This window comes from Pezoporus occidentalis, unplaced genomic scaffold (assembly GCF_034315485.1).
Source record: "Pezoporus occidentalis ecotype Australia unplaced genomic scaffold, CSIRO_AGI_Poc_V1 ctg94, whole genome shotgun sequence".
Taxonomy (NCBI): domain Eukaryota; kingdom Metazoa; phylum Chordata; class Aves; order Psittaciformes; family Psittacidae; genus Pezoporus; species Pezoporus occidentalis.
Genome location: NW_026916304.1, coordinates 2,516,735 through 2,535,729, shown reverse-complemented (window position 1 = coordinate 2,535,729; position 18,995 = coordinate 2,516,735). Strand labels below are relative to the sequence as shown.

At 37.3% G+C, this 18,995-nt stretch overlaps 1 protein-coding gene across 7 annotated transcripts in view; it reads left to right on the top strand.

Moving 5' to 3' along the window:
• The window catches only part of COL11A1 (collagen type XI alpha 1 chain), a 156,263-nt gene that overhangs the window by 19,386 nt on the left and 117,882 nt on the right, over positions 1 to 18,995 (top strand). For all 7 annotated transcript variants that reach the window (XM_062606099.1, XM_062606098.1, XM_062606101.1 and 4 more), the window contains exons 3-4: positions 1,742 to 1,955; positions 4,724 to 4,886. In XM_062606099.1, the coding sequence (XP_062462083.1) occupies positions 1,742 to 1,955; positions 4,724 to 4,886 (377 nt within the window). The remainder of the gene's footprint in view (positions 1 to 1,741; positions 1,956 to 4,723; positions 4,887 to 18,995) is intronic.

Below are 18,995 nucleotides of genomic sequence, written 5' to 3'. Positions count from 1 at the left end.
CCACTCAAGTCTTGGAAGGCAAATGCAGTGACTGTGAGAATGAAGACCCTAGGGCCACTGTAGGAGGGGAGCTGGCAAATGAAGTTGCTAAGCCACTGGCCATCATATTTGAAAAATCATGGCACTCAGGTGAAGTTCCTGACAACTGGAAAAAAGGGAAATATAACCCCCATTTTCAAGAAGGGGAATATGGAAGACCCAGGGAATTTCAGACCAGTCAGTTTCACCTCTGTGCCTGGCAAAATCTTGGAACAGATTCTCCTGGAAACAGCAAGGTGGTTGGTGACAGCCAGCATGGCTTCACTAAAGGCCTTTCACTATAAAACCTTTGGGAATATAGTTATAGCAGTGATAACAGAAACTACTGAACTAAGGCACATGAATCATTTTTGGTCACCTTTCTTAGAAAGTTCCCAGTGTTTTTTTTTCATAGGATATTATCTGTTTGAAGAGCACATGTCCAGACTAGCTGAATTACTATCACCTGCATTAAGCATTTTCAACATATTTTTCAGCTTAACCGTGCAGACAGTGCTTTTCAATTAATTTCTTTGGCCTTAGTTGACAGTCATCTTTTCTCTTTCTTTTACTGTCATCTGTTTATTCAGATGATAAAAGGTATACAGTTTAATTTAAACTGTAAACTAGCAGCTTTGCTTTTGTCCTTAAAAAGCTTGACCAAAGGCTCACCAGAGTAAGTGAAATTCTTTCAATTTATTTAGTTCTGATCCTTCAAAATAAGATGTCAAAACAAGCCCTAAAGTGGGCTGTTATTACTACAGTGTTTCAACAACCTTCGCAAAAAAAGTTAAAAAAGGCGGTAGAAAGCACATAAACTGACATTGCAGCAGACAGTTGAGTAAGTGTAAGGCTAGGGATTTTCTGTTTTAGAAGAGTAGCATGTCATTTAAAGAGCAATGAAGATTTTATGCATTCTGTTTTCATGCTGTATATTAAGAGTTAATGCCATCAATAGCTTGTCTTCATGGAAGAAGTTAGATTCCTGAGAATTTTCCCACAAGACTTGTCTTGGAAACAATTTTCTCCACTGGAAGAAGTAATTCCTAAATCAGCTTTTGGTGTAAAAATCTTACATAACTTTCATTAATTACAAAAATATAACGTTATTTTATTAAAACTTACTATATTATTAAAATGTTTAAGAATATTTTACTCACTTTAATGCACACAGAATTACAGTTGTATTAATTGCCAACATTATGATTAGATTCTTACCCCTCTATTTCTTGCATGTCAAATTGCAGCTGAAGCCCAAGCTACATGGCGCCAATGCATATTCTGAATTTTAGAATCTCAGTCTTACACTTCATTGGTTATTAAGCCTAATAGACTTTCACATCAAGTGAAATGCAGATTTACCACCACATTCAACAGGAGCAGTCTTGAGTACAAACCTCAGTCCTTCCTTTATGAGAAAGCTATATCCACTTTCAATTGTGTTTAGTTGTAAAGTTTGAAACAACAATTGATATATAATTGCTATTTTAAAGAGAAGGCATTAGGGAATAAATGAAAATGAAATGTTCTTTGATTTTGCCTGAATGTCCTACTAAATAACACTAGTTATGTATTTTTTTCAATGTTTATGTTTTTCATTTTTGAGAATTAAAAACCCACAACAGTTTGCATGAGGGATCCTCTGGGCTTATAGAAAAATGCAAATCTTTAAAGAGTGTTTTTTTTTTTCTGAATTTGTAACTGTATATCACTTTATTTGCAGGGGAAGACTTTCCAGAAGATTTTTCAATATTAATGACAGTAAAACCTAAAAAGGGGATCCAGTCCTTCCTTCTGTCTGTCTACAATGAGCAAGGAATTCAGCAAGTAGGTGTTGAAGTTGGTAGGTCCCCTGTCTTCTTATTCGAAGACCAAAATGGAAAACCTGCCCCAGAAGACTATCCGCTTTTCAGGACTGTCAACATTGCTGATGGCAAGTAAGTGTAAAATTTTAAGATGAAAAATACTGCCACAGACCACTGTGTAGGTGATTATGGTCTTTATAAACAGTTACCTGAAATATTTAAATAAATCATTAATGCTGTTTCCAGCTAGTTGGACTGCTGTGGTACAAAATCAGAGAACCATTGCAGCAGAGTACAGTTCCAGCTTCCGATGGTGTATACATCTACAAATAAAGCCAAACCACCGTACTATTTGCCATTTCTGTAAATCAAGAGTGAAGAAATGATGATAGAAGATAAAATCACCAAAGCTAAACCTATGAAGATTCTTCTTGTGCAATATAGAAAGAAACTGTTTTCAAAACAACTCAAGGAATTGTCTCACTAGAAGGGCTTACTTGTCCATTTAAAGGTGAGAGGAAGAGTGAAAACAAGAGAGCATAAAATTTCTCTTACCTTGAACCAAAACAGCAGATAAATAAGATGGTTTGAAATGGCTATATATAAGGAATTGAGGGAAGGATAAGATGGACAGTTAATCTTTGCTGCAAGGACTTATACTGTCTGAAGCGGGCCTGTGGGGATGCTGGAGAGGGACTCTTCATTGGAGACTGTAGTGACAGGACAAGGGGTAGCGAGTTAAAACTTAAACAGGGGAAGTTTAGGTTGGATATAAGAAGGAAATTCTTTCCTGTTAGGGTGGTGAGGCACTGGAATGGGTTGCCCAGGGAGGTTGTGAATGCTCCATCCCTGGCAGTGTTCAAGACCAGGCTGGACGAGGCCTTGGGTGATATGATTTAGCATAAGGTGTCCCTGCCCGTGGCAGGGGGGTTGGAACTAGATGATCTTAAGGTCCTTTCCAACCCTAACGATTCTATGATTCTATGATTCCGTAAAGGCAGTTAATCTCAAGCATCTACTGTGTTATTAATGCAGTTGTGAATTTTTTTGTACCTGACTTCCCTTTGTAGACAAGCAGCCATTCTCTGGGAATGTCATTCTGGTGCTTGTAAATGAACATTCGCTCTTTTAAAGTCTTTCTACTCATTGTGCTGCAGTCCAGGAAGAACATCCAGAGTTTTCAGAGACACACAGAAAGAAATATTATTAAAGCAAAATAAAAAGAGAAAAAAATATCAGTAGAGAAGGAAGAGCAGAAATTCATCTATAATGACATATGTTTGTAAAGCAGTAAAGGATGAAAAAGAGAAAAAAATAATTGTCTTCTAGCCTTGTATTACCAGAGAATGGAATTATGACATGAAACCTAAACCTGATGCATTTCTGTAGCAGAAGCAGTGATAATACAAAGTAGCAGACTTTGTTGTTGTTGTTGTTGGCTTCCTCTAAATAACAACACTTTGACATGGAATTCAGAATTTTACCCAAAATGTTGATGAACTGATAAAAAATGAAGAAATCAACATGAATTTGGTTTGATACAATTTCCTGCAGTGAGACTATACAACTTCAAAGTCAACTGTAGTCAGTCATGTGCGCAGTGAGCTATGATTTCATGCTTTCAGCTTCTACATGCTTTCAAAAGATAGAGTGACAATTTTCATCTGACTCAGCTATTTTATGAGGGATCTATGACAACAATCTTCATCTCAAAATGAGATGTATTTAAAAAATGTAAAGAGAGTAATGTGCCTCAGGATGCATGGACAGTTTGCTTTTATAATGATAATGTTTAACTGTGTTCCAGAGAAAACATGGAATTATAGTTCTGGCTCAGGGATACAGTTTAGCAGTCAGATTGCATTAGCTTCAAGGTGTTTCTTTTGATATACAGAAGCTCTTTAAAACAGTGGTCTAAGCTGTCTCTCTGTTGTAGAGAATCTTAGTGTCACCAATGGCAACTGAAATAATTTGATTCCAGCCTTCCTCATACCATAATATCACATTCTTTGACATTTTTTGCCATGGTGTATCAAAGCTTCTTTCATGTTTTGGTCCCTAGTAGATTGCAGGGTGGCCTGTTCTTGCTATTTGATATTTTAAGTTGTCATAGTAGAGAAGCTCACTAAATTAATGTGGTTTGTCATGATAATAAATTCTCATAAAGAACATAGCATAGTTGGGCAAACTATGTAAAAAACTTTGTTCTCAGATGTCTTTAAAATAAAATTGTTTGTCAGTGTTCTGAATTGCCTCATTCACTGTTGCAGGAGTAGTGGCAAGGATTTTTTAAGTGTGTCTGGAGAAGCATGTGTGTTGGAACTGTCGTACATCTTTGAAAAATGCCTATAGCTATGGGATACGTTCAAATAAGCAAAAGAACATGGTAATAATTTGGTGATTGATCACAGAAAACAAATATTAAAATGTAAATAACAAAGACTAAGGTGCTGGATTAAATATATTAGCACAAGTGATTCCTCAGGTAATTTGGACAATCAAACACATTCATAAATAACAAATCTGCTGCCAGATGCTCAATCTAATGAAATGTAAACAGTTCATTTGCTCCTAATTTGAGTTTACAAATGTTTTCTGGGTAAAGCTTCAGAGAAGCTTGAACTTCATCTTATACAGGATATTCACAATGAACTATGGCTCAAGGTCCTTTATACTAAGGACAGAACTTTTGTACTGTTCTTTTGTACTAAGTGACAGAAGTTATACAGTAAATAGACAAAACATTGTTTTCATTTGTGTATGTATGAAAGGAGGAAATTGAGACATTAAAATTCTGTGACTTGATTGGTGCACGATCTACAATAAACTGTTCTGGTAAGAATACAATGACCTATTAAAACCAGAAATTACAGTAGAATTGTTTGGGTTGTTTTTAATAGGTGGCATCGAGTAGCTATTAGTGTGGAGAAAAAAAGCGTTACAATGATTGTTGACTGTAACAAAAAATCTACAAAACCACTTGAAAGAAGTGACAAAACAGTTGTGGACACCAATGGCATCACTGTCTTTGGAACCAGGATTTTGGATGAAGAAGTTTTTGAGGTAAAAATCTGTACTGAGCAAGTGGAATTGAGTGATTTTGTGTTGAGTGAAATGTTTACTGAAAATCAGAATGTTTGGGGTTGGTGTTTTTTGGTTTGCTTTTTTCTTGTTTTTTTTTTTTTTTTTTTTTGGGCGGGGGGTTGGGGTGCAGGGCAAAAGCTGGTATAATGTAAAAGCTTTGATTTATAGAATGATTTATAGAATCTGATAGGATAGGATGAAATAAAAGAAAAGTAAACCAGGGAAGTGTCTCTATTGTTGGAAGATACAACACATTTTTCTGACCTGCTGTTTCTGGAAGGGGCTTGCATGTTTTTTTTTAATTTCTGCCTAATACTGAGGTACCTGAGATATTTAGGAGAATTATTCTGGAAAAGTTGAGTAATACGATACTGAATCATTTTACTTTTGTCTCTCTTAAACATTTACAGATACTTGTGCATGTTAACAGTATCTGAGAGAGGGGGAGAAGGACCTGGAAAGTTTCCTGTGTAATATGAATCCATTATATTGTTTATCCCACTTACTACTCTTTCCAGTAACTGGAACATACTTTGGCAATAAGGACATATATGTTTCCATCATTTACTGGCCAAGAAGTACATATAGGAAGGGTAAAATGCCTCTAAGGAAGTATGTGACTGCCAATCATGAGGCCTGTCTGGGTAGAATCCTTATGTCAACGATTATTTTTACAGGCTAATAATGAAGCTTCTCTAAATCTGCAATATTGAGTTTCTTTTATGATATTGTTATACAAAAGTCAAAGCAGTCAAATTTAAGTTAAAGCTGAAAAATAAGAAAATACACATCAGTAGTTAGCTTACTTCATATGCAGAACATCTGTGCTCCATAAATGTCCAGAGTTGTAACCCTAGCTTTAAGCAGAGTGTATCCTTGAGAAGCAGTGTAGGTATCAAGAGAGGAAATATGAATTCCGAGTGTTAACACTGTGACATTGTTACCTTTCATATCCATGGTCATGATGAAACATGAGCCTTTTGAATGGGGAAATTTCTGGCATGATTAAATGGATCAACCAGTGTGTTGTGTGATATTCACAGCCTAATTTACCTGTGGTCCCCAATAGAGTTTGCACATCTGAGGGAAGTTATTTTCCATTTGAAGGTGAATTCCATAGATGCCTTAGTCTCAGGTGGGACAAGGATTTTTGTCTCCACTTGGGATAATTACTTTCAATTTTCCCTTGTATTTCTTTCACAGGTAAGAAACCAAGTCCCACAATACATATGTTTGTCAAAATATGTGCAGTGTTCATATGCATAAGTAAAAATAATTCAACAAACTAAAAAAAAGTAGATAAACTGGGATTTTATTAGTGTTTTACAAGTGATTTTAGATTCTAATAGAAACTAAGGCAGCAGGCCCTGGTTTGTTCTTGCAAAGTTTGTAACCATTTTAAAAGTTGTCTTGAAAGGAACTGTGCAATAACTAAACATTAACATTTAGTTTGTTTTAGTCAGTGCAATTGCTAAATAAAAAGCCTTGTCTGGAGTTTCAGAGGTGCTGAAATGATTGTACTGAGCCGTTTGAAAATAAGTATAGCGGATGATGGAAATCCTCAAAAAGAAGTTTTATTAAAGAGCAGTTTAAGTCCATTCCCAAGGGAATACAGAGGGAGCATAGGCTAAGGAGTAAATGAAATGATAGCTCTGGAGATTTTCTGCTATGTCATTCTTCTGTCACAAAAGTTATTAGCCGCTGAGAAAGAGTCATAAAAAGAGTAACTATTAGTAACTATTTACAGCGAAATAATTTCAGTTCTAGCATTTCCTCCTTGGGGATAGTTTCCTGGATCCATCTATTTTGCAGTTGTATATACAATTCTCTCTGTCCTTTCAAGCCCTATAGAGGAGAAGAGATTAGATGTGATAGAATGCAAATATTATTTGGTTAGCAACTGTTGGAACAGTCACATTGCTTAACAAGTTGAAATTGGTACTTAAAAATCAGATTTACCAGATTGATTGAAGAAACCCTCAAAATAACCCTACATTCAATTATGTGAAGTCAACAGACATGAAGATACGTCGCTAGAATGAATATAACTTTGCTAGAACTTGCTAGAATGACTTAAAAGAATACTTTTCTCTATGGGGTTTTGTCATATGTTGAAGAACATAAAAAGAAGCTAGTGATCCTCTGTCAATTTTTTTTTTTCTGAAATCTACATTGATGTGGAAAGGCAGTGCTTCAGTTCCAGCTGAGACACCCTAAGAAGAAAGATGGCTTTTGACTCAGAAAAGAAATAACAAATTGTGCAGCTGTCTGTGAAGTCCATTTACAGGCTAAATCTAAACATTCTGCACTAAACCCAGCAACACTGATATCATTTGTAACATCACTGTACGTTTCTGTATTCCTTCAATGATTAGGTTTCCTTACTTAACTGATTGCCCCCTTTTCTCTTGCTTTGTTCAGAGAAATTGGTTACGTTATTGTAAAGATGTTCTTGTAATGCCTGGGGGTTTAGATTTAGTCTGAAGTCTCTTAAATTATTGTAAGGATGTTCTTGTAATGCCTGGGGGTTTAGATTTAGTCTGAAGTCTCTTAAATTAGAAGCTTACAATCTTTTCTTTTAGAATAGGTTTCTGGTTTGTCTTTTGCGGTACAGCCACCATGGGTACCTTTGCATTGATGCTGACTTATTTGAATCTTTAGCTAGAAATGTGCAGGTTGAAATTATGATATCCCTCAAAGCTTACATAAAGTACTGTGCCATATATGATTTTAATGCTATGTGTCCTTCAAAGTTTAGCAAAGGCAAACATAATCTAGTTCTTTTTGAGTTTGTCTGATGTTTTTCTACTCTCTAAACAGCATTCCTTTTCTTTCTTTCACAAGATTTTATCCCTGCTTTAGTTACTGCTGGTAGAGTTTGGGGGCTGTTCCCTGAAATTTGCCTCGTGCTTGAGAGTCCTCTGGTTGTGTCTTAAATGTTCTGTTTATTTCATTCATGGTAATAGAGAGTGATGTTTGGTGGTTCCAAGGCTGTCCTTGGTAGTGTTTCTGGGTTATGAACTCTGATAAATCTCGAGACTGCAACAGGCACTAAAGAAACAGCACAATGTGTCTTACTCTGTGTGCAAGGAATTCCAGAAATGATCTCATTGAGCCATAAGATTTAAATATTTAATATTAAATATTTAATATTAAATATTTAAGACATAAAATTGGTTATTCTGTCTGTGAGAGAATTTCTGTGTGACATTTTTACCTTTATTAGCTTACATGTAGAAAACATAAAAATACCTGAGTGTGTAGTGACCTCTTGGAATTCACAGCACAGACTTGTCAGAAGGATTAATATTGTATCCATGAATCACTTGAGCTGTTTTACCTTGGGTAATAATGATGGTTTTAGTCATAATAAGCCAGTGATTTGCTCACAGGAACTGTGGAGCACTCTTCAGGCTCCTCAAACTGAATGGAAATTCAAAATGTGGAAAAAAATGAGCCTGTAGTAACCATAATCATAGAATCATAGAATAGTTAAGGTTGGAAAGGACCTTAAGATCATCTACTTCCAACCACCCTGCCATGGGCAGGGACACCTCAAACTAAATCATACCACCCAGGGCTCTGTCCAACCTGGCCTTGAACACTGCCAGGGATGGAGCATTCACAGCTTCCCTGGGCAACCCATTCCAGTGCCTCACCACCCTTACAGTAAAGAACTTCTTCTTTATATCCAATCTAAACTTCCCCTGTTTAAATTTTAACCCGTTACCGCTTGTCATCCTCGTGGCCCTCCTCTGGACTTGTTCCAACAATTCCATGTCCTTTTTATGCTGAGGACACCAGAACTGCACACAATATTCCAGGTGAAGTCTCACAAGAGCAGAGTAGAGGGGCAGGATCACCTCCTTCGACCTGCTGGTCACGATCCTGTTGATGCAGCCCAGGATACGGTTGCCTTTCTGGGCTGCGAGCGCACGCCAAAACTGGTTCATGTCCATTTTCTCATCGACCAGCACCCCCAAGTCCTTCTCCTCAGGGCTGCTCTGAATCTCTTCCCTGCCCAACCTGTAGCTGTGCCTGGGATTGCTCCAACCCAGGTGTAGGACCTTGCACTTGGCATGGTTAAACTTCATGAGGTTGGCATCAGCCCACCTCACAAGTGTGTCAAGGTCCCTCTGGATGGCATTCCTTCCCTCCAGGGTATCAACCAAACCACACAGCTTGGTGTTATTGGCAAACTTGCTGAGGGCGCACTCGATCCCACTGTCCATGTCAGTGACAAAGATGCTGAACAAGACCGGTCCCAACACTGATCCCTGAGGGACGCCACTCGTTACTGGTCTCCAGCCGGACATGGAGCCATTGACCACGACTCTTTGCGTGCGGCCATCCAGCCAGTTCTTTATCCACCGAGTGGTCCATCCATCAAATTGATGTCGCTCCAATTTAGAGACAAGGATGTCGTGTGGGACAGTGTCAAACACTTTGCACAAGTCCAGGTAGATGACATCAACTGCTCTACCCCTGTCCATCAGTTCCGTAGCCCCATCATAGAAGGCCACCAAATTGGTCAGGCAGGATTTCCCCTTAGTGAAGCCATGCTGGCTGTCACCAAGCACCTTGTTGTTTTTCATGTGCCTTAGCGTGCCTTCCAGGAGAATCTGCTCCAAGATTTTGCCAGGCACGGAAGTGAGACTGACTGGTCTGTAGTTCCCTGGGTCATCCATTTCCTCCTTCTTGAAAATGGGGGTTATATTTCCCCTTTTTCAGTCATCGGGATCTTCACCTGACTGCCATGATTTCTCAAATATGATGGCCAGTGGCTTAGCAACTTCATTCGCCAGCTTCTTTAGGACCCGCAGATGGATTTCATCAGGTCCCATGGACTTGTGCACGTTCAGGTTTTTAAGATGGTCTCGAACCAGATCCTCTCCTACAGTGGGCCTAGGGTCCTCGTTCTCACAGTCCTTGTATCTGCCTTCCAAGACTTGGTGGTGTGGTCAGAGCCTTAGCCTGAATGAAACTTTCATTTGCTATAATGAAACCTTAGGCTTCAGTGATCTACTACTTGAAGGTGCCAGGGTTTCTTCTGGTGCTGAACTCATTAATACAGCATAACACAACTTCACAAAACCAAGTTGCGTCATTAAGGTAATTCACTCCTGTTGAAAGCAGAATATAGGGCAATATATCACAATCTCTAGCATACTGTGATACTGTGATACTGTGACTGCCAGAATCAGTGCTGTAAACCATTCCATACATCATATGTTCCTGTTCCTTTAGGGTACATCTAAACACCTATGAATTCCTGCATACACACATGAGTCAGAAATAGATACTATTAACGTGACATTATTCTGACCTCCTGACAACTTCATTGTATCTTTGGAAAAAAAATTACTTCTTCAGTCATATTGTTCTAATATAGTCATGTGAAAAATTCATTTAGAAGCCTCAGAACAAATACGGCTTGTGTGAGGAGTATATTCACATTTATTTTAAAAGTGTTAAATCACAGTGGATCAAATACGCTTCTTTGTTTCTAACTCTTAATTTTTTCATACAACAATACGAATTAAATTCTTGGCTTTTTTTTTTTTTCCTTTCCTTTTCTTTTCTGTTCCTAATATTAACTACTGTTTTCTAGGCAGTTCTCCCACTTTTGTCTATTGCTAACACAAGAATATGTTATAATACACTGGGAAATTCTAAATGCATACATTTTAATCAGTTTAACATAATTGCTTTGATGATCAATAATTTCCAAGTATATATGCATGCTGGGTATCCAGAAAGCAGTAGATAATGATTGCAAGAAGGAAAAGCCTGACAAGTGCCCTTAGAGCATGAGAAATGACTGCTTTACTATTTTTTATGTATTCAACAAACATAATATTCCTTAGTCAGTTTACCTTCTGGTGTTAAAGCTAAGATGCATTCTTTAGTAATGCTCTCAGAAAGATCTTCTGAGGAATTTCAGTTTTGAGCCTGCTCCTCATCTGAGATTTTATGGTATCATGCCAAATTAGGAGACCTTCAGTTACACTGCTAAACACTCACTCACTGAAGTGGATCTATTGATATCAGTGGGACTAATATGTAAATGCTTCTTTATGAAAGACTGACCCAGTATATCTCAAACTTCCGCGTATCTCATTTTAAATTAAGCTCTTCTGTGTTTTCAGATGCATAGTGTGCGAAGGGCTTGTTTGTAAGTGCTTGTTGTGAAGAAAAGAATTCCTTAAAACAGCATACAAAATGAAAAAAAAAGGGGGAAAAAATAGTCAGATGCTGCAGATGTTGGTACATGTCACCTAGTAAAATAATTTTGAATTATGTCAATTGAAATATGTTTGTAGCTTAAATGTTTGGTAAATAGCAGGGTTCTTTTTATTGTTTGCCAGCTTTAAGGATTTGTCACTCCTCAATACTATTGGTGTGAACAATACAACAGCTTTTTATAATAAGTATTTTATAGTAAGTTAATAACTAACAGAGTCTTTATGCAGATATTTTCTTATAGAGACCTTTTTCTTTCAAAACTCCCTGATGTCAGACCAATACAATGATTTTTTTTTAGGCACTGTGCTGTAAATAAGCGTAACAAGAAAAAACATGATGTATATGACTTGTTTAAAGCCAATGAAAGCTGTAACTGCCCACAGTTTATGAGATCAAATCCTTGCATTAATCCTTGTTAATAAAGGGTTTGTTTAGATTTCAGTTATAGACATCAACCTGTTTTCATGGAAAAATAATGCCTACGCTTCCATACAACATGGCATTCCTTTAAATAACCTGAGTGAGCAGCTGAAGACAAAGTGATAGTACTTTGATTTAATCTAGAAGTCCTTTCAGGTGAGTAACCAACCCTCAACATATCTGTAAACATGGAAGATTCTAGTATGTAGGTGCAGAAAGGCCGTCCATCTGCGTGCATACTACCCATAACTCTGCAGGAGCAGAATGGGTAGAGCTTTTACAGCCTCACCAGAACTGCTGTACAGCAAAGGTAGAATACTGAAGCTAGCCCAAAGTAAAACTCCCCCAAGGACAGGTAGCATGAATGATGTGCCATCATTATCCTCTGTTTCGTACTATCTTGTTGAACTGCAACCAGTGTAGACATAGCCAAAATGATTCCCGTTGTACATCACCTTTAGTAATTGCTCGTGACCCACTTAATGTTTAGTGTCAGTCAGACTAAAAAGTAGTGTTTTCTTATAGTATTTCTAAACTTACGCTTGATGAACCAAAATAAGTAATTCTGTTTTCCTTGTTTCCCTTCCTTATTTTTGGAATCAGGGAGGGGGAAGAAAAAGAAAGCAAATCTCTGGTAATTTATTGGAGTTCAAGTTCATTTTCAAACATTCCGAAGAAAAAAAGGAATGGTCTTTTCAATAAATTGTCTGTATTTACATTTAAAATGAACAACCTGGACTCAAAAAATGCTGCCTGCTAACATCAGCTCCAGAGAATTTTGCAGACAGGATTTATTATCACTTCATTTAATATTCTGTGTAATACGTTTAATTTTTAAACAACAGCTGTAAATGAAGTTTCAAAGATTAATGACAATATAACAGATTTGCAGGTCCTTTACCAAGAAAATAACATGTCCTCGGTCACATGTGTGTCTGTGTGTGCATGTATGTGTTATGCACACATGCGGCATATCCGGGCATTGTAATAAAATCTATTCTCTCAGCAAAGAATTGCAGTAGACTTTGGTCTGTAAACCAAGGTTAAAATGTATAATTGGTATATGGACCTATTTCTAAACCAAGCAGAATATATACTCTTATAACCATGAGGTTTAAAAGAATCAAAAAGACATTGATTTCTATGGAAACTTTGACCTGTACAGAATTCTGTTTTCACAATTTATTGCTTTTACAGTCCTTCAGTCTGGCAGGCTCTAAATATCTTTCTGTAATTATATTATGCAATAGCCTGGGTTATGGAATATTGTAATAAAGGCCACTGGAATTCTTCAATCCCTGAAATATTTGCAGGAAGATTGAATGAACTCTGCAGCAGGTTTTTCTAAATTCTATAGTAATAATGTCCAGGCTGTCTAGACTTTTGTTTGGAGTGTATAGTTGTACTGTCACAACACAAATTAGAGTAAGTTGGCACATATACACAGGTTGGGGTTTCTACTGGGTTACTGAAGAGCCACATCTGTAATTCTTAGGTTTTAGCTGTCATATGAAACTGAAAGATCTTGAAAATGAAAGATCTTTATGTTATCCTGAGATCATATAATGCCAAGTACTAGTTTTGTTAGGCTTTTATCACCATTTAGGTAGTCATCTTTAAAATCTAATTACTATTATAACCCACATAAGAGGTACTAAATTTACGCAGAATATGAATTAGAAGGATAGTATTTTGCTAATACTAACCTTCCCACTCTGCTTGTGAAAAGTCTGTCTGAACCTCTAATATATAAATTAGACATTTAAGTAATTGCTGCAGTATTTTTCACCTTTTTTTTTTTTTTTTGTCAAGCTGGAAAAAGAGCAATGAACTTTCTCTTAATGAAATATCCCCCGAAATCTCACTACTTTACAGCAGGAAATTACAGCTTGAGTTCTTAGCTCCGGTCCAGTCACATTGTTCTGTAGTATCCTAGTTGTAGCAACTACCAAGATCACATGTTCTTAGAAATTATGATTTATTTTTCTTTTTTTTAAATCTTTTGAATAATTTCTGATGTTTGCATCTATGGAGAGCATCCTGCAGAGCTTCTCCAGTAATGCTTACCTGCAATTTCCTGGACAAAAGTTCCTTTCACCTGTCAGGGTTAGCGTTTTATTAAGATTCTTGTGAAAGAGGTATCCCCAAAATGTTGCTACGAATGAACTGTTTGGGTGTTCTTGTAGAACTAGGGAACTAAACCATAAAATTTTAAACAGAATCATGGAATGGTTTGGATTGGAAAGGACCTTAAGATCATCCAGTTCCAATCCCCTTCAATGGTCAGGGACACCTCACACTAGACCATTTTGCCCAAGGCTTTGTCCAGCCAGGCCTTGAACACTGCCAGGGATGGAGCATTTACCACTTCTTTGGGCAACCCGTTCTAGTGCCTCACCACCCTCACCGGAAAGAACTTCTTCCTTAGGTATAACCTGAACTTTCCATTTCGGTTTGAGCCCATCACCCTTTGTCCTATCAATACAGTCCCTATGAAGAGTCCCTCTCCAGCATCCTTGTAGCCCCCTTCAGATACTGGAAGGCTGCTCCAAGGTCTCCACACAGCCTCTCTTCTCCAGGCTGAACAGCCCCAATATTCTCAGTCTGTCTTTGCATGGGAAGTGCTCCAGCTCCTGATCATACTTGTGGGATCCTCTGGACTTGCTCCAGCAGCTCCATGTCCTTCTTATGTTGAGGACACAGTGCTCTAAGTGGGGTGTTAAGAGAACAGAGTAGAGGGGCAAATACTAGAAAAAGACGTTAATTTCATCACTTAGTCCTTCATATACTGCCATTACAGTCTTGTGAGAATTCATACTTTTGCCTTTTAAACAAAGGTGATAGTAGAGATGTCTTTTATCAATGAGAGAAACTTTTAGCTGATAAATAGACTGTAAATGGACTACTTTATGATTCTACTTCTCTAATATGCCATGTTTTGAAAGCATTAGTAAGTTTACATAATTAAAAGGAAAAGAGAATATTTCAATAAGGATGTCCTGGGTTCAGCAGCAGCGATCTTTTTTCTCCTTGGTAGCTGGTGCAGTGCTGGAGGCGTTTTATGAAGTCACAAGATAAGAAGCATCCATTAATATTTATTGCTGATAAAATAATAAAATATAATGATAAAATGATTCATTCCTTACTTTTCAGGCAATAGTTTAGATCACTGAGAAAATCTGGCACCATATCTAACGAGGGATTTTCCTTATTCCTATTTCTGCTGTGGAATCTAAGAAAGGCTGTAAAAAGATGGAATCAAATAAAGTGATTACTACCATGAGCCTAGCTAAAGCAATTATTACATCAAGAGGAAGAGAATGACATAAAATGGAAAGAGAACTTGGTACTCACTTGCTTTCCTGCAGATTAGGTCTCCGTTTCCTTTGCTTGTTAGTCAAGGGTGTATTTTTTCAGTGTTGCAAAGCATTTTCACATCAAGAGGCTACATTTTCAGTGCAGATACCCCACCTTGGGCATTACTATTTTCTGAGGTGTTTTTCAACACTTTCTGGAACTGCATGTCCTTTATAAACCTTCTTGTTCTAAAATGACACTAGATAAATCATTCTAGAATAAGAAATGTGGAATGTCTGAGAAATTCACAGAGGAATTTTAAATTCCCCACAGAATTCTCATTCTTAGCTGGGCTGTTTCTTGCTGTGGAACAGTTAGTTTGAGTGAATATATGTGTAGCTGTTGCAATAGGCATGCCTTTGATTTGAGCATATTCTCGTTGTAGCTCTGTAGCCTGGTTCTCCACATTTGCTGTGGCATGCCACAAAGCGGCAAATGTTTCCTCAGATCTAATAAACTCCTAATAGTTTTGGAAGATTCTGCAAAGAGTATCTTGTTTTGTAGAGTATGTTTTAGGACAACACTACTGAAGTAATCCCTCCGTACCATATTTTCATGCTAGGCATAACTGGTGGGCAGGATATTTTACGATTCTCACACAGCTTTTATTTCATACAACCAAGAGGCTGGTTCAGAAGCCTCTGATTTTAATTATAAGTGCATTCCCAAAATAGAGAGGAATTAAAACATTCAGAGACTTTATTCAACTATGCATTGACTTTGTGATTGTGTTAGCTTTGACACAACTTAGTGTCTATTTCAATAAAGTATTTATGATCTAAACTAAATATTAAGACTCCATATTGATCCAGTTTACTTACAAGGTGTACTTGTATGTTTAATGTCAGATGTGCTTGAATACCTTGCTGAATGTTCTCCTTCACCTCTGGGTAGCTAAGGCAGAGACGAGCTCTCAGTTTTCTCATCCCTAATATGCAAGTAATGTTAAATATCAGATAAACACTGTTTAAAATACATTGTGTTAAGTGTTATTCAGGATAAAAAAAAATGTTAGAAAGCAGCAGTTATTTGTACTTAAGGGTTAAATAGGCTTTTAGCACTTCTGGGGGCAAGTTAAGCATGCGCATTGTTACAGGTACTAAGCTGGAAAAGCAGCCCTGAAGATCTGTTTGATACCTCACCAGAGGTTCTCTGCTTCTGCCTTCTACTGTCTTCCTCTTCTCTCAGACATCAAATTATGGTGGAAGAATAGCTTAACTGAAACATCAAACATTTGGCTTGTATAATGCCCTATATATCATCTGTCAACTTTTAGAAATTGCCTGAGAAGTCTTTCCCAGAGAAATATTTCACAGAGAAAGAAATAGAACTAATCTAGATAGAGAGCTACCTTTTGTTATTTTTATTTTCTATATGCACTTTTGGGACTACTTCAAGGATACTTGAGTGTATTTCTAAATTTTACTCTGTTCTCCTGTCTCCTTCCCCATCTTTGCTCTGCCTTTCTTGCTTTCATCATTCTTATCCTGTGAGACTTCTTTTATTGTACAATTTTCTTATTACATTATGCACATATGCTGTTTTAGAGACCAACTGTTAGAATTGTTAATAGCCCATAACTCCATTTGTTCCTATTTTCATTTAAAGTTTTGGGACTTGTGCAGGCAGATCATTAAGTACCTGATTTATGATGCGGGATTGTGAAGTATGGCCAGATTAAGTATTTGTAGGTTATTCACAAAGAACTTAAAAAGATTCTATTTCAATCAAGCAGTTTTAACTTGTACTGTAAAGACTGAAGTAATTCTGTGGAAGATTCTCAAAGAGTATAGATTTGTCCAACAGATGTCTTAGAATGATAACTAAATCACAATAATGAAATCTGCCAATTAATCTAATGAAATAATTTCATGTCCTGAGATGACTGACCTAATCTGAAAGCTCTTCAGTGGTTAGTGAAACAACACTGCCAGTGCATCCCAGACAAATGGTCAAAGAAGCCAAATTAGCAAAGACCAATAAATAAAAACAAACCCCCCAAAATAATTAAAAAAACAAACACCACCCCCCCCCCCCCCCCCCCCAATTTACTGGATATATTTTTATAGCAGATGTTGAAGGAAAAAAAGGAAAATTAACATTTGAGATGGCAAATGTAGAATAAGTTAGGTTCTTCAGTTCTTGCACATTAATAGCCAGTAGCAATTTATGTGTACTGTGAAAGACTTCTGAGGGCTTCCCTCTATGTGGACCCATGACAGGCAGACAGGCGGGGCTGGAATGTACAGTCAGTGGATCAGGAACAGCTTTAACCAATTTAGGGACATCTAAGCCAAATGGTAACAGCATGCCGAGTGCTTCTTGCAAACACACAATCCGACAAAACTCAGTGCCAAAATTCCATGGCACTCAAGATCAGCACAAAGCCATCTCCAGAATATTGGCTATATCCCCCGACCTGGGCTCTATTAGTGTATCATACTAAGCAGCATTAGTTTCAAGAGCAGTTTTGGTGAAGCATCCCTGGTTGGAACTGGATGATATTAAGGTACTTGCCAACCCAAACCGTTTTATGATTACTCACACTAGCTGGCACACTGGCGTTGGCACATGGTGATTCGTGTGGGCATTTTAGAATGCCTGAGCTCATCAGGGTGAGGACAAGGGTTCTACACATACATCTCCAGTGGTTACTTTCAGTTACTAATTCTCTCTGACTTATTCGTCTGCTTCAGTTAGCTTTGATTTGTCTGGTTGAAGAAGGAGGGCAGAGCACCTTGGAAAAGCTTTGCTTGAGATGGCAGATGCATAGCCCAGGCTGACAGTGACTGTACAAAACCTTCCGAAGCACTCCACCTTTGGAGGGAGTCGTGTAAGGGATCAAAGGAGGGAATTCTGTGTATGTGTAGCAGCAAACTGCTGCAGCGGTAGTATTTCTGGAAGCTCATACATATATATATATATTCCAACTCTAAGTTAATCTGAGACATGCATGAGTCTATCAAGTAAAATGAGTTGAGAATATTGTAAAAACATTCAATATATAGCCATTATGTGTTAAGTTAGTAAAAAAAAATAGGACTAGACAAATTGCAGAAGATAGGTTGATTTTGTCAGTTTGAGGGTGTTCTGCTGCTTTGTGGGCTTTTTCTTTTTGAAAGGAAGGAGTGTTACAAATTCTTCTTTGCTATTTTAATATATTCCTCAATTTTGTTAATTTGTTAAAGGCTACTGTTCTGAGAGATGTAAAGCCATTTTGGAAATACTGAGATACTTACAAATTTTTCCAGATGTACATTTCCATCCCTTAAGGTATTTTTTTCTGTAAAGACAAAGCATGCACAGGTATACTAACAAAGAACTTACTCGTTTGCCCTCATTTTGGGCAAAACCAAAATTTCAGTAGGAGTATATAAAAGCTTAAAAATACCCCCTCCTGGCAAAATAGTGAGGGACTGAAGTTAATGGGTTTTGACCAAGAACATGTGCCAATTTTCAACAGTCTTATTTTTATGGCAGCATAAGAAGCTCCTGAATGAGGAAATTTATAGCGGAAATGTTGGCAGGAATTTACCTAATGCAGTTCAAATGGTACCACTATGTTAAGAAATATACTGGATACCAGACAGCTTTCTGTGGAAAATGATAAACATACCAGGTCTCTGTAGGGGATCTCAGTAGAGACATTTTTATTATCCAGAATAGTGGGTCTTTTTACTGTGATGTTTGTTTTATGCATGATATATGGGAACAGAGGTGAAAATAACATTTGTTAGCTGTTAAAATTTTTATTTCAACACATTCTATAGTGTGTATTTACACAGTGCTTACTTACTTGTTTTTTATTCCAATAACTGTGTCTTTAGTACAGCATTTTTTATTTCATTTTCTCCTTCTTTGAGAGTACAGATGTGATGCAAACTCTCAGAATTAATACTGTTGATCACTTGCATGCTGAGCTGCATGCTGGTAATAGGAAGTGCCCTGAATTAAATCTTAGGAATTTAGACTGGTTCCCAGTGAAGAAGTAAACAAACAGCATGAAAATGACAGAGCAGGAGTTACACCTTCCCACCCTCTCCTTTCCAAACCAGACAACATTTT